At 41.7% G+C, this 20,873-nt stretch overlaps 1 protein-coding gene across 7 annotated transcripts in view; it reads left to right on the plus strand.

The window, feature by feature from the left end:
* foxp4 (forkhead box P4) overlaps window positions 1–17,712 on the plus strand; it is a 93,773-nt gene extending 76,061 nt beyond the window's left edge. For 5 of the 7 annotated variants that reach the window (XM_079683058.1, XM_079683056.1, XM_079683054.1 and 2 more), the window contains exons 10-19: window positions 1,566–1,653; window positions 2,771–2,854; window positions 4,423–4,470; window positions 4,675–4,900; window positions 5,468–5,544; window positions 5,640–5,741; window positions 9,604–9,725; window positions 10,302–10,368; window positions 11,671–11,837; window positions 12,412–17,712. In XM_079683058.1, coding sequence (XP_079539184.1) covers window positions 1,566–1,653; window positions 2,771–2,854; window positions 4,423–4,470; window positions 4,675–4,900; window positions 5,468–5,544; window positions 5,640–5,741; window positions 9,604–9,725; window positions 10,302–10,368; window positions 11,671–11,837; window positions 12,412–12,559 — 1,129 coding nt within the window. In that variant the 3' untranslated portion in view covers window positions 12,560–17,712. The remainder of the gene's footprint in view (window positions 1–1,565; window positions 1,654–2,770; window positions 2,855–4,422; window positions 4,471–4,674; window positions 4,901–5,467; window positions 5,545–5,639; window positions 5,742–9,603; window positions 9,726–10,301; window positions 10,369–11,670; window positions 11,838–12,411) is intronic. The other 2 variants (XM_079683060.1, XM_079683059.1) reach the window with 1 other exon arrangement.
* The last annotated feature ends 3,161 nt before the right edge of the window (window positions 17,713–20,873 follow it).

Raw genomic sequence — 20,873 nt, forward strand, 5'->3', positions numbered from 1 at the left:
TGTGTGTGTGTGTGTGTGTGTGTGTGTGTGTGTGTGTGTGTGTGTGTGTGTGTGTGTGTGTGTGTGTGTGTGTGTGTGTGTGTGTGTGTGTGTGTGTGTGTGTGTGTGTGTGTGTGTGTGTGTGTGTGTGTGTGTGTGTGTGTGTGTGTGTGTGTGTGTGTGTGTGTGTGTGTGTGTGTGTGTGAAAAAAAAGAGGCAGTGACAGATAATGCCGTCAGTCCGACAGTGCGCTCCCTTCAAGCCAGCCTTAGTCATCGCCCCAGGAGGGGAAAAGGGTAGAGCAGAAGAACAGAGGCGGGAGATACTCCACTATTTCAGGCCTTTCTTCTCTTCTCTGGTCCCACCGCCCCTCCCTCCCTGTCCTCTGGTATAATACTCTGGCTGTGGTCGGTAGAGCTGGGTGTAATGTGGGTTAAAGCCTTGTCTGCCAGCACTCAGAGGAGTAAACAGAGCCTCATTGTCGGGACACATCGAAAAAAAAACTGCTACTGTTTATGGCCCGGCTATAGAGAGAGGGGAGGGTTTTAGGGGCAGATTTTGGTTGGAATGAGTGTGAATCATAGGCATTTAGGGAGTTGCGGGGGAAGACGAGTGGGAAGGGGAGAGTGGACAGAAGTACAAGGCATTGGGAGAGAGAGCTTAGCACAGAGTGAAATAGAGAGTCAGGGGTGAGATCATGTTTTTGTTATTATTATCGTGCACTTGTTGAGCCGTCTATCTGACTGGATTAGCCATGCCATGACATCATTGTTTTTGTTTCATTTCTAGTCTTCGTCTGATATTGCCTAACTTTTTTTGCTTTCTTAAAGACACACACACACACACTCAGTAGTCACACACTCTACGCACACATTTCTTCTTGTACATTTCACAATAAACAAGTCAGGAAAGTGGCTTTGTGAAGATTACTCGGATTGTAACTTAACACCACAGGATATAGTGAAACTCACTCTGATACACACACACACAAAACTACACACACACCGTGCATGCAGCAGCAACCTGTGAATAACCTTGGCGATGACAGAGCAGAGAGAAAGGGATGGAGGAAAAGAGACAGGGAGGGGTGGGCTGGGAAAGATCAGAAGGTCCCGGGTCCTCCCACATTGGAGGAAACAAACAGCGCCACCATTCACACATACACACATACACACACGTCCATGCACACGCACACACATGCGCAGCAGTGTTAATATGTGGAGTGGAGTTTAGCTAACAGAGAATCGTAAGATAAGGCTTTGTGCGATAACACATGAGCTCATATCCAGGTGGTTGTCTTGGATCATGGCTCGGTGAGCACCAATGAAGTATACACACACAAAACACAGCTGCTGCGTACTTCACTAGACAAAATAAACCTCCAAGATTATGATTTATTTTTACAGCTCTGAAACAGCTCATAACGCAGTTTAAATAAAAGTGCAAGAGTGGGGTTGTGTTACTTCATTATCCGGGACATGGTCATTGATTTAGCAGGGATGCTGTTCATTTAATCAAACTTTGGAACTTTGAGTGATGTTTTCGTGGATATCAATTTACTCTTTTGCGTTCCCCCTCACCTCCAGGCACTTGAACAATGAGCACGCCCTCGATGACCGCAGCACTGCTCAGTGCCGAGTCCAGATGCAGGTGGTCCAGCAACTGGAAATACAGGTGAGTCACATACAGACAACCACATTTCATCCACTTACAAACTAAGTCTCGAAGACTTTTCCAGCCAGTCAATGGCAGCAACTTGTCTGAAGCAGGGCAAAGTTTATGGAGAGCAGTGGAGCTTGTAATTTAAAAGGAGCAGTCGGCAGAGAAGCTGCCATCGCTGCTCCAATTATAAAGCTGCTCTGGTCACCAGAAAGATAGAGCGAGGCTGAGAGGAGGAGGGAGAGAGAGAAGAGAAAAGAGAGAGAGAGAGATGAGCCAGAAAGCGGAGGACGGCACGGCCTCTCTTCTTCTCAAAGTGGTTCATGCACGCATACTCTTGAAACATCTGAATGCTCCGGCAAAAGCAAAACAAGAAGTGAAATTCTGTTCTCACACAGTACATAAGAAAAGTGAAAACACAATGGTCGCCTCTTCACACACACACACACACATCTTGGCATAGTTTCTAAAGCACTTCAGAATACCCTGTTCACATCACTGCGTAATATGTGTGTGCGCTGTCCAGCATTAGGGTGAGCATTGTGTTTGGTGGTGGTGGTAAACAGCGTTTAGCTGAGCGCCTGAAGCCACCACCAGGGAACACAAAGTGACAGAGAGGCAGCTGGTGTCACATCACATCAGGACGTCCGTCTCTCTCTCTCTGACAAGTCACTTCATCCCTCAGAGGCCCACCACTCTACCCTCCAACAGCACACACACAGCAGCCCAGGCACTGTGTTTAAATGTTTCATAGTTACACATCTCTGCAGTGTGTGAGTATGTTAATGGTGCTATCTGTCTTAGTGTAGATCCGTTGTTTCTGGAGTCTACATGTGTGTACACTTGTACTCTCGCACAAACACAGACACAGGATGCCGCGTTTCCACAGGCTGTAGCAACACCCATTAAAAGGCAGTTAACAATGTCAAACAGGGACGAGTGTGTCTGCAGGCTAGTGTAAGTGTGGGAGAGAGCTCCGGGTGTCGAGGCGGATGACTTTCATAATCGTCTCTCTGCCTGAGGTGTAATTGCAATTGTAATTCTGTGTCAATACCACGAGATATCAATCTAAGCATTACGGAGTGAGATAAAGTGTTTTTCATGGCGTTAACCACCCTTGTTTGTTTTACAGCTGTCAAAAGAGAGTGAGCGACTTCAGGCCATGATGACCCACCTGCACATGCGCCCCTCAGAGCCAAAGCCTTTTAACCAACCTGTGAGTACACACTTCTTACCCAAACCCAAAATAACATGACTTCATATTCTACCCTCGTACCCCAAATCTTTACCTCCTATTCACCTACAACTCCTTTTAATCGAACAGTTTCTTAATCCCTAAACCTTCTCTGGATATCTTGCTGTCTAGCTTGGTATCTACGCCCCCTATTGACCAGTGAGGGTTAATATGTTATTTTAAAATCCTAGGGACAACTCTGTCTTTCCCTTTTTCATTGTACTCTGTCTTTTTGTTTCATTGTGTCTCCCTCTTCATCTCTATCTCAAAAACTGTCATGATAATGTACATTGAATTCCGCAAAAATATTCAAACTGTCTCCAAGTCAAACTTCAGTTCTGCATTTGATTCAATATTTGAGATTTTAAATTTGCTAGCTTGTAAGAGAGAGAGAACAGCCAAAGCAGTCTCTCACAGTATTTTCAATGTATGTCCACAGAAGGGATAGAAATGTGATGTGATGTGAGTGCATGTGTCTGTGTGTGTGTCCACACTGGTTGGCGAGGTTGTTATTAGATATCTAATGAATATTTCATTATTCAGATTGACGAGGAGTCTTATTAAAATATGAAGATGTTGAAATTAATTGTCAATTAGAGGTAGAGTGTCTTAATTTGAGGGGATGTAAATGGGTGCAGCCGAGTGGCAATATGCGTGTGTGTCTGAGTGTGTGTGTTGTGTGTGTGAATGATGCGTTGATCGCTGGGGGATCAGCTGCTATTAACATCTAATGGGAAATCAGGAAGAGGCGTGTTCTGTCACCACCGGAGACGAGCCTCGGGGTCAGGGATTGGAGGAGGAGGGGCAGGGGAGGAGCGTCAGGAATGGAAACAAAGCTTGGCCTCAATTAACAGGGTTCGACTGTTGCCGTGGTGATGTGGCAGGGTTGCAGCGTTAATGAAGTACCTGTTAAACAGCCCCGCCCCCTCCAGTCTACTTAAATGGTACAGAGAGGGGGCAGAGTAAAGAGAGGGCAATTCACACATTTTACATATGGACAACACACACACACTCACACAATCACAAACAGGGGTTTTAATTAGTCCTAAACTAGGAGCCCTGCAACGCCTGTCCCAGAGAGACTGGGAGTACTGGTTCTGTGTGTGCGCAATGCTCTGCCTAATTGGGCTGTATTGGTCCGTGAAGACTTTGCCACCGCAGAGTGCATGTGTGTGTTCCCTTCTTACAAACACGCTGTCGTGTGGTTTTGTATTTGTAAACGCAGGGTTAATTGCAACCAGTGCTGTGTGTATAAATAAAGTACATGTGCATGGTGTGTGTGGCTATTCGCAAGAATGCATTTGGTAAAGTAGGGACACAAACTAGAGGAGTGCTTGGACCTTACATTTTGTATAGGTTATTTAACTTAACTTCCTGGATATAGCAACTTATACTGCTATCGGTTAAATAATTAAGTTACAACTTCAGTTGTATTAATATTCTTACATACCTAGGAAGCAAGACCGTTAAGAAGCACAATTTGTTTTGTATGTACATGATACACAAGCTCTGTCTAATACATTGATATCACCTGACTCTGTCCTGTGTAGATGGCGCTTCTCTGTAAACAGCAGCCCAGCAGATTGTGGAACCTTAACGTAAATATAAGAAAAGCATCAATCAGATATAAAATCCATTGCATTCACTAAAACATTGAGGTTAGGATGAGGCTAGGAAATAATACATGTTTGTGTGTGTTGTGTTTTAAAGAAGAGCAGAATTTACAATTTTTTAGTGGATTTGATAGATAGATAACAATGGGACCTGAACCCTAATGTCAGTGTTTCTGTGTCTCTCTCTAGCTGAACCTGGCTTCCGGTGGCTCTCTGTTAAAGCGGGACAGCGATATGTACCCAGAGGGTCTTGGTCACCCCCCCACCTCAGCTGCCGCTCCAATCACCCCAATGCGCCAGGGCCCCTCAGTCATCAGCTCCTCCAGCCTGCACTCACACTCCCACTCCCACTCGCACGGGGTCGGGCCCATACGCAGGCGCAACTCCGACAAGTACTGCACCCCCATCGCCTCAGGTAACATACACTCACTCAGTACCTGCCTTTTTAGTATTAGGCAGATCAAATGATTTTGTCTCACAATGGACTTAGATTTGGTCTGTTTTTTGACACACTGCTTTAGTTACTTTTTTTCTTCAAAAGGTTCCCTGGAAGAGCAACTTCATATGTTTTACTTTCATTTATCGCTCAAAGAATTATATAATTGATGCCATCTATTTGTTTTTTTTAGTTTTTTTTTTATATTTGTTTAAGAATAAAGTCAAGTTCGCAAAGCTTTGAATAACATAATAAGAATAAATGAATGATTGGCTTCTAAAGAATATGTAATATTATGTATCTTTACAAAGCTGTGCTCACCACAGTTCTCACCCATAACAATCTGCTTGATCCTTGAATAAATAATAATATCAAACATTAAGATATTCTTTATTTTAGATACAGTTTTACTTTTTTCATACCTTTTTATTCTATGGACTTATTGATATAAAATCCCACTGAGAATCTGCTTATTGCTTATTGTTTTAAATGTATTGCATTACAAACACCAGCTGAATTATAATGATCATACCTCTTTTTCTTCAGAGCTGGCTCAGAACTGTGAGTTCTACAAGAACGCTGATGTCAGGCCTCCTTTTACTTACGCCTCTCTTATACGCCATGTAAGTCCCTCCAATGATCCAGTTTCACTATCTCCTCTTGCCATCAGTATTTTCCCCTCTCTAAATCTGGTTGTGTCTCCTCTCTCCGTCCTCAGGCCATACTGGAGTCCCCAGACAGACAGTTGACTCTCAATGAGATCTACAACTGGTTTACACGGAAGTTTGCCTATTTCAGGAGAAACACAGCCACATGGAAGGTAAAATCTCATGCTATACACACTCTCACTTGTGCTTTGTCTTTCTCAGAACTAACTAAATGTCAAAACTAAATGTTAACTCAACAAATAGAAACCAGACCATTTAGCAAATGGGGTTTGGAGTTGTTTAAATGATGTAGAAAAAGAACAGCGCCATATTTAGAAAATGAAAGTTGGACCGCGGCTCTGAATGGTTGGAAGCTGATTCAATCAAAGAGCAATATTTTGACTCAAACTATAATGTGGTATACAACTCTGGCTGGATGAAAGCTGCTCTAATTGACTGCAGAGCAACTGTGGTCTGGGCCTACTGATGAAGCCCCTAACCCAAGCAGATGCCAGCTGAGACCACAATGAGAGAAACAAAAACTGAAGGCAGATCTTGCAGTGTTAGAAACATTTGGATTGGCCAATATGACTTCACTTTGCAGAAAATGTATTTTTTAGGGTTAAATGTAGCCCTTACACTCAGTATGATAGAATGACTGACACACACACACACACACACACACACACACACACACACACACACACACACACACACACACACACACACACACACACACACAGGTAAAAAAGCACAAAGGTTTTTAAAGCTGACTTTGCTCAGCTCCTAAAGATTTGACTGATTTGACAGTTATTGGCTCTTTCATTCCTTTATGAGACACTTTCCTACTGCTGCACTCATTATCTCTCCTTTCCCTCACTCTCCCTTTTCCTCTTTCTCCGTCTCCCTCCATCTCGGCCCTAAACAATTCTCTCACCTCCAACACGGCACATGGAGTCGGCCCCACTTAGCCCGGTGGAGCCACAATCTAGCTGTTATACAGCCTCATTACAGGGATGCACATAAAAAGCTGACACACACACACACACACACACACACACACACACACACACACACACACACACACACACACACACACACACACACACACACACACACACACACACACACACACACACACACTGCTCATGATCACACACATTGAATTCCCTCTCACTCTCCTCATCCCCCTCACACACCTGGCCTGATCCCACCATTGTAGGTGCTGACCCATTTCTACCCAAAGCTCACACTAATTTGAGTGTCAGTTCCTCCAGAGAGGTAAAGCAAGAGAATGAGCAAAGGAGTGAGAGAGGCAGTGAGAGGAGGGTGAGGAGAGACCCCATCCTCCTTTTAATGGCCCTAAATTAAGGAGGGAGGGATGAGATGATGATGATGGAGGGAGGGGTGCGGAGAGGGTTAAGAGATAGGGCAGCCAGGAATATCTTTACCTCCTCATCTGACTTTTATGAATTTTAACTATTAATGTCTGGTGTCTGCTTCCTGTGCCGTTGGCCTCGCAGACCTTTAAATATAGCTCGGCATGGCCTTATGTATTTATATAGCAGCTCAGCGAGTCAAATAGGGCCGTAGAGATGTATGTCCTTTAATAAGCCGTTATATTTCATGAGGAGAGCAGTGGTGTCAGGGAGCGGAAGTCATTGATCATAGGAACGAAACGGACAGAAAATGAGGACGAGACAAGAGAGAGAAAGAGAGAAAAAGAAAGGGTGAATGAGAGAGGAGGAGAGATGAATGTTGAGTTCTATTTCAAGGTGAAGCATGATGGGTAGGATTCCTTGAAGAAGAGGTTTTATTTTCTATTTAACTTACCAGAAATAAAAAACTTGTTTCTAGTACAAATCGCATTATTATCGAGTGTTGTACTGAAGAAACAATGTGCTACATTATATTTTTACTACACACTAAATGGTTTAACTTTTATTACATTACAGTTATTTTTACCATTTAAATTAATACATACGTACTCGCAGGTTATTGAAATAAAATGATGTTATATATGCTGATCACACATTCATCAGTAATAATTATCATGTAAGTCAACTTTATTGTCAATCTCAAAATATCTTTGTACACACAGAAAGATCGAAATACTGTTTCCCACAGTACTGAGGTATAACAAACTCACACATTAAAAACTGAATAATTTACAAAAAAAACACAAAATAACCGTTTACTTCAAGCAGGATATATATATATATATATATAAGATGATGTACATAGTTCAAATGGGAGTGCAAAATTGTCCATAGCAGCGTAAAAGTGACTGGTGCTGGATTTTTTGTGTCTGGGGGGGGGGGGGGGGGATATGATAGTAACGCTCACAGGGGGGCTATCTATGCATTTTGAGATGCTGAGAACATTTGTCTTATAATATATACATATAATTCATAGTATTTCCAGTGTCCACCGTTTAACACTAACGTGGTCTCAAAGTCATCACATATAAGTTGCTTATTTATTATTATTGTATTTATCATTGTGCCTGCTCACTTAAATTCCTATTTAGGATCATAGGGAAGTAAAGTGTCACAGTGAGGCCTCAGCAGAAACACAACCAGACTGATCAAATATTCAAACATTTTGAATTTGAAGAAACCTGATATAAATGTAGTCTAATTTTTCCATTTCTTTTTTTGTTCTACACAATCGTCTTCCTTCCTAAAATTCCCCCCCCCCCCCCTCTTTCAGCCGGAGGGAGAGGAGATGAGTGGCACATGTGCTGTGACCCACTGTAAATGACTGCTAATGTTTTAACTGGGAGAATTAGGCTTTCATCACGGAGACGAATGCAAATAGCACTGCAATAGCACTAGTGTCTGGCGTGTGTATCTGTGTGTGTATCTGTGTGTGTGTGTTTGCACTGTCAGGGTGGCGGGCGCAGATTGGGGTCAGACTCATTTACAAAACTTAGCATCACGGCTCGGGGGTTGAGGGGATGCGGGGGAGAAAGGGTTCCTCCGCTGATTATGGCTTGTGTAATTACGTGTGTGTGTATCTGTGTGTGTGTGTGTGTGTGTGTGTGTGTGTGTGTGTGTGTGTGTGTGTGTGTGTGTGTGTGTGTGTGTGTGTCTGTGTGTGTGTGTCTGTGTGTGTCTGTGTGTGTCTGTGTGTGTGTGTAATTATGGCAAGGAGTGATGCATGCCTGGCCTGTCCCTCCCTCTCGGCTTAGAACAACGTGTCAGAGAGAATATGCAGGATTTAATTATAGACGAATTAAAATTGGTAATGAAATTGGGCATGAACAAACTACAAATAGCAGATGAAAAGGGAGGCCTGTCCCTGGGGGGGTGAGACGAAGATAGCGGTGTGCCTGCCTGCGTGCCTGTCTGAGTGCCTCTGGATGTGTGTGTGTGTGTGTTTCTGTGTGTGTGCCGATGGTGACTGATTAGAACAATTCTGAGATAAAATGACGCTCCTAGAGAACTGCTACCCTGTATTGGCACTGTACTACATAGAGCTACGGTGTGTGTGGATAAAAAGCATCCTCAGGTCACAATTCTTAAAAGGTAACTGAACACCGAGCTGGAAAACATTGTTTCTACTGAACACACCCTGAGTGAGTCGTTTTACCTTCAGCCAAGAGAGAGGAAATAAAAAAACAATTTCTGCTGGTTTTGAGTTTCTCCTCAAGGACATATGTATTTATAGAGGTCATGGAACATCATTGAAATGTATGAAGTCAAGTTTAAAGTATTTAGGGAAAACAACTTCTGATATTAACAAGAGACATCAGAGAATATTAGTCACTTAACAGATCAAACTGAATATGTTGTGTATTATTATTTAATGCATTCCTTGCATGCTGGTGTTTTTTCTCCACCACAAGCCAAAGTTTTCATTCCCTATGAAAAGGGAAAAAAAGAAGAGGTCACACATTTTTTTAATAAAATGTGACAAATCTTATTAAACATTACACTATGAATGAAAATAAAACACCTTTGCTAAGCAATTGTAAACTTGTCTTCAGTGATGTTACATTTCTTCCTCTTTTCTCTCTCTCCCTTTTCCCAGAATGCTGTGCGCCACAACCTGAGTCTGCACAAATGTTTTGTTCGCGTTGAGAACGTGAAGGGAGCTGTGTGGACTGTGGATGAAGTTGAATACCAAAAGAGGAGACCACCAAAGATGACCGGGTAAGCACACACACACACACACACACACACACACATTTGTTTTCTTGGTGCACAGTTGAGGTTGATGTGAGTGCGAGCTTATGGGTGCTGGCACTATGATTGCCTAAATGGACCCTCTATTATTACCAGGAGGCCAACTCAGCTTTCCTGTAAAAAGGAAAAAGAGCTGCTGGTTTATCGTGTGCGCACTGTGCTGTATGTGTGTGTGCTGTATGTGTGTGTGTTTTTCTCTGTTTGTCGACACCATTAGTAAGCAGCTGTGTGAGATGCAGGAGAGAAAAAAACCTTGTTAGCATATGTAAACAGATGTTCTCTCCAACCACCAGAGAAACCAGGGATAATTACACACACACACACACACACACACACATACACACGAACACACCTGCATGCCAGATATTAGACACTTTCATATGTGTGTGTGTTTTAGCATCTGTTTACAGTCTGTGTATGTTTCTACTTGTAACAAACATATTTGAGAGATCTCTCAGAGTGCTTTGGCTGAGGTGACATCTTTTCACATGTGCGCTCAATCTGTGATTCTCACTCCCTCTCCCCCTCTTCGTTTGTGTGCAGAAGTCCCACTCTGGTGAAAAACATGATTTCAGGCCTCGGCTTTGGATCCCTAAACGCCAGCTACCAGGTAAGGAATGCCCTCTCCTCCCCCATGTCTCTCTTTCCTCTCACTCTCTCACACACACACATACATAGCAGCCAATCGCAATCAAGGGCACTAATATCAATTCCCTCTTATAATTAGCAGATTCCCTAACGACGTTCACACCACCTCCCTCCGCCTCCTCCCACACCGACACACACTCTCACCTCCCACCTCACTTTCTCACACATGCGCCACCCCTACCTCTGCACGTACACACACTAGGCACATCTCTTCACTCCTACACAGACACACAAACATGCAATTGTGCCACTGAGATGATTTATAGCGTCAAGTAGTTGTCAATTAAGGTTACCGCATACAATTATCGCCTGTCCCAGAAAATCCATCTCTGAGCCAGTAAGACTTCCCCTCCTTTTGTCTTTTTCCCCCACTTCCTGTGTGAGTGGGAGGTGTGGTGAGTCTCTCAGCTAGTCCAACCTGTCTCCCCCCACACACAGCTGGATGTGGAGCAGTGACACAAGCCGCCCTGTTGGCTCAGTTGTTTTCTCCTCTGCAGACATTGATGTTCCGCCGTGTGCATTTAAGTTGAGGTGGTGGATCAGTCCCGCTCAACGTTCCTTTTGAAACTTTCACATGACCACACACACACACTTATGACAGGGACAAGCCATGGTGGGGGAATGCATTGTATATAAGTGCCCCCTAGTGGTTTGTCAAGTTCACTAGCAAGTTAGTGGATCTGAATGTGCTCCATGTGGAAGATCTCTCATACGACACAAAGAAAAGACTATGCATCCATTTTTGAAGATCTGACCATTTATTATATTATTATTCACATCTATTTTAGTGTCAACACATTTTGAGCAGTACAGTTCAAATGTACAATGATTAGTTGATTGACAGAAAAATAGCCAGCAACTATTTTAACGATCAATTCAGTTTAAAGTAATTTTTAATGCAGAAAATGCCTTAGTTAAATATGTAAATTCCCTGCTTTTCGCTGTTTATATTATAAAAAACAGTATATAATTTGTTTTGAACTCACTAAACCATACCTAAACATTTAAAAAAAAGATTTTCTCAGATTTAATTGAATAATCTATTTAAAAAAGATGGCAGATTAATTGATAATTCAAATAATTGTTGTCCTAAAATCAGCCCTAAAGTCCAGTAAAGCTAGTTGTTTTACTGGTTGTGATGGACATATCATTTCCAGACACCCTTTCATTATATCACATACCCCTTTTGTTGTTGTCATTAAGCTTCTTCTGATTTGATTAATCTTTTTTAAAGAAAAAACATTATTTTGATGTTTTTGTTCAGGCGGCTCTGGCAGAGGGCAGTCTGTCCCTACTGAGCCCCTCCATGATGTCCCCCTCTGCGGCCAGCCTCAACATGCTGCATGTGGGCCACGATGATGTCAGCTCCACTGTGGAGCAGGTCAACAGCAACGGCAGCTGCAGCCCCACGCTCAGCCCTCACCAGTACAGGTACACATGGACCTCAGACACACGCACGCACATAGAGCCACTGTATAAGACTAATAGTGACATGTGTATCAGCAATCAAGGTTGTCTATCAATATGTTATTCATATAATATAGATATAAGGGCTAAACTGATAAAAACTATTGTTTTTCACACGTGTTCCCTATGATGAAAATTATCTTTAGATATATTTGTTACAGTAAATGTATTTTCATTGTGCCTGCAAAATAAACAAAACAAAAATAGATAGAAGATGGCTTAAAAAAAGGAAATCATTTAATTTAATGTGAGCACATTTTACATAACTGTACGAACTATTTTATACATACACCAACAAAAAACATAGCTGTTGATATTGTGTATCTTTTTTGTGCTTTGGTTGCCTCAATTATACTATACATTTAATGCAACAACAATAACCTCAAGGCTACCTGGATAACATTCTGGAAAAATACATTTAATTTAATTTAAACTAGATTAAAATGTAACAGAAAATATTTAGCATGAGAATTCTGCCATTGGCATCTGCCTTTATGACTTGCCCCCTCGCCTCGCTAACATCCGTTTGCTCCTTCAGCCACCATGTGCATGTGAAGGAGGAGCCCACCGATCTGGAGGAGGACATCCGGTCAGTATCTCTCCTGTCCGGCGCCACACACAGCCTGCCGTTGCCGAGCGACGACCGCGACCTGGAGGAGGATCTTCCCACAGAGGAGCTGGAGTAGAACAGATGCCCATTGGACCGGAGGGAAATCACTCCCTGAACCCTCTTGTCAGCGTGAAGAGGAAACGATAGCTACAGTACACTTAAGAGAGAAAAAAGAGAATGTTTTTTTTTGTTTTTGAGAAAATGCAAGCAACCAAGGACAACATTGAGAAAAACTCCAAACAGGGTTAGATCTCCGTTACTCGTAAGGCGCTAAAACAAGACAGTGGAACACTGCTTTACCTCCATGTGTTTCTTTTACAACACTTGGCTCAGAGGTGTAACACCACTTACCGCGTATACACAACACAAAAAACACTTACACACACACACACACACAAAATCACTTGTCAAACATTGTGTCATCATCCTCCCTGGTCAGCCTCTGTGTAGAGACCCTCAGAGGTTTGGACACACACTCTTCTCCTTGCCCGACCACTCTGCAAACCCCCCCCACTCGCTGTTGTCCCAGGCTGCCTGGCTAGCTGTTTTATTTTTACGTCAGTTAAGAAGCCACACAGGTGTGCGAGTGTGTGTGTGTGTGTGTGTTTGACAGAGATAGACACACACAGGATAATGTGTATATATATTTGGAGCAGTCACCAGGGGCTGTGCAGTACACCTCTCCTTTTTCCCCCTCCTTGAGTCAATCACTTGCATTTTCATTTTTTTTTTTTGATTGAAATGAAACTGTCGGGCTTCAAGATGGGAAGGGAGGAGGAGCGCTTTCAAAGATTACCTCCAACAGTGCTCCGACACTTCTGCAGAGCAGGCGAGGCTGTGGCCCGGGTCTCTGTCTAAACTTCTGCCCCCCCCCCGAACATCTTTTTAACTCTTTGCTTCTGAGTAAAAAGAAATGTTCCTTACCCCACCTCAATCCCTTCCCATCCCTACCCCAAAAAGACTGCAGGAATAGGACCATTTGGTGCTGTCCTTCTCCTCCGCTCCGTCTGCGGATGGAGCGATGAGCTCGGAACACTTTGAGAATGAGAAGAAAGGAGGGGACCAGAGAAAAATGAGGGAGGAATCGTCTAAAGAAAAATTGTGACTTCAAAAGAAAACTGGTCATGATTATGGAGTATAACAAGAAAAAAAGTGTGGTAGCTTTTGTCATTTCCTTTTTTATTTTATGTTATTATCATTGTTTATTTTTGAGGATCAATATTTCCATGGTGGCGTTCTGTTTCAACGTACCTTTTCTTAGGATGCTGTTTTTGTTTTTGTATTGTAAATTGTTTGATTTATTCTGGCTGTTCACACCATTCCAAATGAGTATTGGCAACAACAAAAAAAGAAAGCGCAGTATTGTCCCAACTTGTGATACCCGACCCCCGCTCCTGCCCCTCTCCCTTTCTGTCCCAAGTGTAGCAGGCAAGAAATATGGAAATAGCACTTAAAGTTGCCATTATCCAGACATTATTTAACAGCTGAACCTTTTTTTTAATTTGTATTCTCTCTCTTTCATTTGTTTTTGGTTGTGTATTTAGTTGAGAAATATCAGTAATGCTTTAAAAAAATATATATTATTACTGCAGTGAGAGAATACCTCATCCCACAAAGGTTCTGCCTGGAACTGTGTCCAAATTGATAAACAAAAAAGGGGGAATTCTTTCTGTGGGACACCAAATGCGGCAACTCTGCTCAGCTTCGATTCAAAGCTCTATGGTTGTAATAGTTACTGTGTAGAAGCTATCTGCAATTCACTGTGTGAGTTTGTGTTAAAGGAATAGCACGTGAGATTTTTTGTTTTTGTTTTCCGTGAGCATAAAAAGCATTACTTTTCTCTACAGTGCCATACCAAATTTAACATTTATTTTAAACTATTATCTGCTTATTCCCATTTTATTTTTGTTACAGGTAACCAAAGAAATATGTAGAAAACCAAAAACCCTGTAGTTTATTTTGCCCTTATGAGTTTCCTTTTTTTTTCTTCTTAAAGAATTGGCCAAAAGACAACAAACCAGGAGTTTGAATTCTTATTATTGTATTCATATAAATATTGTGTCGACATTTTACATAATTTACAGTGCTGACCATTCGGAAAACCAAAGTGTGTGAAGCAAACTAGGACTCGGAGATGATAAACGGTTACGAATGACTCACATTAGGTATGAGGCCAAAAACTAGTATTAACAAACCTCGCACAGTTCCTCTGAAAAAACTAAAAGAAAGAGAAAAGAAAAAAGCACTTAGAGGTGAAACCCTGTCTCTCCCACTCTCAGGCTAAACTGTGTTCCAAACACAACCCGACTGGCCCTACTGCTGTAAGAGCAGGCCTAAAAATTAGGCACTCGTGAGGCATTTGAACACTTTCCGCTTAACAGGATACTTTTTCTGGTGCTGTCCTAACAAACATTTGGAGTTTTTCAATCTAGGGCACAAACATAACCCTGTTGATCTGTATGTAATATTTGCAGAAAGGGGAAGTGTACTAGACACAAGTCACATCTTTGAAGGAGTTATTCCAAAAACATACATTATTTAATAAAGAGGGAACAAGTAAAAGAAAACATACCAATGTAAGAGGAAACAACCAAGGGACATCATGTAATTGAAAGTTGGGTTCATATTTTCTTACTTTTTGTCAAACTATCTCTTGCACTTCAGACGATTTTCTCTTATTTAATGAAAGAACCTTTCCGATGACTTTGTGTTCAAACAGGACTGTTTCCTGTCACATTAGAGACTGATTTCTAACAAAGTACAAAGTGGCAGACAGACATCTTGAAACGAGATAAAAAACCAAAAATAACACTACCTCCTTTTCAAAACGGTTCAACACATAGCCAATGGGAGACCGAACAAAAATATTTTTTTCCTCCATTCTTACTCGATGATTATAACAAATGCCAAAATTGTTGTTAGACATTACTGTATGACTGACAAGAGAAAACGAAGCTATTTGGCGATCTGGACTCCCTAACACATCTGCTCGAGCCCAAAAACATAGAGACGTTTCACTTTCCATGGAATTAAAAAATGACTACCTCTCCTTAAACCACATCTAAAGCACTCTCTACGTCTCTAAGTGTGTTGTGAAGTGCTCGATATATGAAACTGTTTTTTATCAGCTGACCATATTCCTGCATCGATTAGCTCTGATCTAAGTGAACAGCCTCTCACTGTGTGCTCTGACTGAACATGTGCATATTCATGAACAGAAAATGGTTGTTAAAACACACACAGGAGTAACAGAGGCTTAGAAGCGGGGCTGTGGGTTAGTGCAACAGAGGCTCTAACCATCCAGATATCCAAAGACCCTCAACACAGCGGCAGCCGCTTCGCCAAAACACTCAGAGATGCTGAGAGGACTAACACACACTTAAAGAAACTCATCACTACTACTAGTAATATCCAAACCCAGAGGAACTGCTGCATACAGTACATAGATGATCTCTGACTTGTGCTTTAAGGTACACCTGTAAACAAAGCTGTTTTATAAAGATGTAGATTGTTCACAGGTCGTCATGTAACACTTCTGTTCTTTCTCCAGCTTGGCATAACATGTTGTATTCTTGTATATTAATGCTTGACTTATCTCTCCAGGGCATTCTTTCCCGTTTTGTCCTTTTGATTTTTCTGATCTCCTGTTTTTATTTTCCGCACCTGTTTAGCTATTGTAAAGCTTTCAGCTCTGATTCCTATACTGTACTGCTAATGCTGAAGTATATGTATTTTTCCTATTAAGTGCTGCAGGTATCTTGGTTTATTAGTTTTCGTTTTGTTTGTTTCCATTTTTTCAGTTCTTCATAAAACGTCTGGGACGCTGATTTTTTAAGTGTATTATCTCAAAAAAAAATTAAAAGAATAAAAGTTAGATCAGTGGTTTAGGTAACACCTGTTTGTATATTTATCTTAGCTAGGTCTATTTTGATACTTTTTTGTCTCTGTACTGCATTTATGCATTTTTAAGGAAAGAAAAACAAAACAAATGGAAAACAAACTAAAAAGTTACTTCATTATGTATTGATACCTCAGAAGGACTTTTTCTCAAAGACAGGACCAAAATCTCTGAAAAGAAAAAGAGAAAGAGGAAAAAATGTATGAATATGTAGCCCCTCTCTTGCTTTAAAAAAAATCGCGGAGCTCTAGAAAGATATTGCTGTTGGTCCTCTCAGGTGCCAATATGTGTCCCAGCTCCCTGTGACCCCTCCCTCTGACCCCTGACCCCTGTCATTCCTGTGCTGAACCCTGACCCGCAGAGCTGCCAATCATCTGCAGGCGCCATGGGGGTGTCACTGAGTCACACACCTGGCTGGTGGTGACCAGTCACAGACCCCATCTCCCAGTCCCAGAGGCAGATCAAAGCCCGACACTGTTGCATTTTTGATACTCCTCCTCATGTGTAGTCTCAATACCAAAATGTGGAATGGCTCTCAGAGATGCAGCTCACCCTCTGACTACCAAAGGCATTGAAGGCAACCATTTGCTTAGTCCAAACTCCTGAACTGTAACCAAACTGTAACCAAACCAATGCCACAACTTTAACCAAACAAAAACCAAGCTACTTCCAAAAGTATCCATGGACTTCACTGATAGCTGTTATCTCGTACATCGTAAAGGTGTTGTAGGAGCAGCCTGCATCCTATTGGCTGGTGACTGACTCAAAGGACACGGGGAGCCCAAATCCTGACTTGTGATTGGACAGTTCTGAGGTGTCATGTGAGGGGGGAAGGGACTCTCGAAGTGGAGCATTGCCTGGTGGTATTATCACGTAGATAGCCAGAATCCGATGGAACTACCACTTCAGCTCTCCTCTGGTTAAACCTAAGGAATGTGTGTACATTTTCAGCAGTGACTCTGTATTGTTTCTTAGTTTCAGTTTACCTGTTTACCTCTCTTTTTCCTTTGGTTTTTGTTCTGTTTCTTGTTATTTGAAAGTGTGACCCGAGGAAGAGGTGGGGACAGGGACTGGGCGGCAGCTTTAGACAGAAAGTGGAGCCCAGCCCTCTGACCCTCCCCCCCGGGCAGCCATGTAATGCCAGTCACTGCCCTTTCCTTCATGCTGTATAAAAAAACACACACATATATCTGTGTATTTGTAACCTGAATCTTCTTGTGTCTGTCCATGCAGACAATAAAAAAACTGTACAGTAGGTCTAGTTGCATGTAATCTGTACTAATTATTGACAATGGCATTATAAAATGCAATAAAATACTTATTACACTGTCGATTGCTGCGTCCTTGTTGTTTCTTCTCCAGAAGTAGATAGCTTTGGTTCCTAACTTGTTAAAGGGATCATGATATTATTAAATAATGATTTATTTTTCTAAATTACCTTTGAATCCTTTCTTGCTTTTCTCTTATACATAGCATGTCAGTTTGACCTCTTAGATTTAACACAGGTCTTGACATATATCAGTCTGCAAAGAAAAAAAATATTCGGATCAAATGATCACAATTGCTTCACATAATGTATCCCATAATGCAAAATAAACGATGCTTCCTTTTAAGAGTTCATTCTACTTACAATCACAGGGTATATATAACAAATACCTGTGAAACTACCTACCACAGTAAATAAATACTTTATTTATGTTATAATACCTAACAAAATAATGAATCCTGTCGTGCAGCAAGCTATGACAACACAAACTGAAAATGCAGTGAAATACCTAAGTATTAAATGAGGCTACTCTAATTTTCACTGTGACCACTGCCAGACTACTTATTATATAAACGCCCGACTCCTGCAGTCTCTAACCACTATAATTAGGGAAAACTAATCAAGGCAACTGCTGTTAATAATGAAGGATAGCTGAATGTTCCGAGCAAATTTCCTCTTAGCATCCTGTTGAGTCATACTGTGCAGGTAAAGCTATACAATGCTTAACCTATAAAATAAGGCTTCACCAGATGTACATCCTGACACACATTTAAATGTGATTAACCTCAACATCTATAAACATGTCATTTATAATGTGCCAAATATTACATTTTCTAGTAAAAACTCGTTGTGGTGAGTTTCATCAGAAATGGTGTCATCTCACTTTTAACAACAGCTGTCAAAATCTGAGGTGCTTTTATAAAATAAGCTATCTTGAGGACAATTTGTCATTTTAAGAGCTAAGGCCCTAAGAAATGTATAGACATATTTCACTATAATCGAAAAACATGCAGACTTACACAAACACACAATCCTTAAATGAATATACCAAATCATTACAGTATAATAGTTAATCGATCCTCTCTGAAATGTGACCCTCATTACATGACAAACTGCTGCTCAAACAGAAACATTTCCAGGCAGCCTCAAGGCCTTCAGAGAGGTCAGCCTGTGTTGTGATGCAGAGAGTGGCCACCAGGAGGAGTAAACAAACCGGACAACACAAGCAGCATCTCATAAACACAAACCCAGCAACAAACAGCACTGTGGTCCACTGACAGGGTCCGACCAACAGGGTGGGCCAGAGAGTGCAGAACCAACCTGTAGAGTTTGGGATGGAGGGAGTAACATAAATGCAGGTGGTTGAAAATCACTGAATATCATACAGTCTAGTTTTGTGAGACTTCTTTTTCACTCACCCATCATCTTTCCTTCTCTCCCATACTGTCTCTCTACTTCACATGCCCTACAGCTTATCTTTAAAGCTGCATTTGCGCTGCATGGTGGATGTGTTGCCACAGGGAGAAAAAATGGAAACTGGCTGGATGTTATTTGGAAAGTTGAGACTTTGTTTAATTTTGTGCTTTTAGTGAACTTCTCTGTTAGTCAGCTGGGAGGAAACTCGCTCTTGACGCTTAAATCCCTGTGACATTTGGTTTTGGGAGAGACCCCATCTTAAGCTTATTACAGTGACACATGCACACGCATACAGAAACACACTCACTGGCATGCACACATCATGAATACTAAGCAGAAACTCAGAACTATATACTTGTGCAAGGTGAGCCAGGGTGCAGAGCAACACACAAAGAGGTTATTCTTGGCGTGGCACAGTAGTGTTTGGCATTGAGCACTGAATATATTTCTTAATGTCTATCTGGACAAAGTGAGCAATAGGTGTGCGCACAGGAGTGTGTGTATTGTGCAAACCTGGATACACTTGCAGGACTTAATGTGTGTGTATGTGTCTCTGATTGGGTATATGGATGGCTGTTAGTCCCAGACGCATAGTGAGCACTGAGGTCCAGGCAGACCATGTGAGTCACAAAATAAATGTACTGAGCGCCATGCTAACATCTCTCTCACTGTCATCCCCCCTCACCAGTCTTCCCCTCCTGTCTGTGGCTGAGGGAGTGGGCAGTCCTCCAGTGTGTTGACTTAATACTCAAAACAACACAACATGCTGATTATCTGCCGCTGCATGCATCCACATGGATCTGATTATTCAGTCTGATGCAGGGGTTGTCAAACTATGTAAACAGGGGAGAATATTTGAAATGGCCGCCCTCAAAATGTCAGGAAATTATATGCATTGCTTACAGTCATAATAAATCGATTTAAACTGACCAGTTTAAAGCTGACTTTCAAATTTAAAAAGATGTTAGTGTTTAGTGTCTATTGGTATTGATTCCAAAGCTAATGTGGGCGGGTGTAATAAACTTAGAATGCATGTTTTTTTGGCCCAAATGTATTCATATGTTTGTTAGACATTATTATGACATAATACTCTATTTCGTTTTTAAAATACATTGTTATGGCATACTATACTTTGACTTTTTTATGGCATGTTTATGGCATGATATAATATAACGTTTTTTAAGACATACTCGACTGTTCACTCTTCTATCAAATACAATGCTATGGACTTTTTTATGAAGTACAATAACTTTATTTATTACTTTTTTTAACGACATACTAAACCAGGATTTTTTTATGACTTTTTTATGGCAATAACTAAAGCCTCCAATTAGTGAGTGTCTCTCAGGTAGCTTTTTCTTCCCAGGATCCTCCTCAGAGAGTTCAGATGAGAAAGTGGATGAAACTCCAAAGAGAGAGAATGAGAGAGTGTGTGAGAGAGTGTGTGTGAGAGAGAGGGCCCCAGCTACAGAACAAAAGCATCTTTGTGAGTGATTGGAACCACATTTTCATCTCTCTCTCTCTCTCTCTCTCTCTCTCTCTCTCTCTCTCTCTCTCTCTCTCTCTCTCTCTCTCAATCTCCCAGTAACAACCAGACTGTTCAAAACCACTGAAACAATCAACGTCAAAAGTTTAGAATAATAATCTGATGGTCTCAGCAGATACTCTCTCTGTGTGTGTGTGTGTGTGTGTGTGTGTGGCTCCAGTTGCATTCCCTTGTGAACACACACCTACACATACACTGTACTCTCTCCCAATCTCTACATTTCCTCTGTCCGCCCCTCCCAGCCTGTCCGCTGATCTGACGCT

Source organism: Notothenia rossii, assembly GCF_949606895.1.
Source record: "Notothenia rossii genome assembly, chromosome: 5".
Classification (NCBI taxonomy): domain Eukaryota; kingdom Metazoa; phylum Chordata; class Actinopteri; order Perciformes; family Nototheniidae; genus Notothenia; species Notothenia rossii.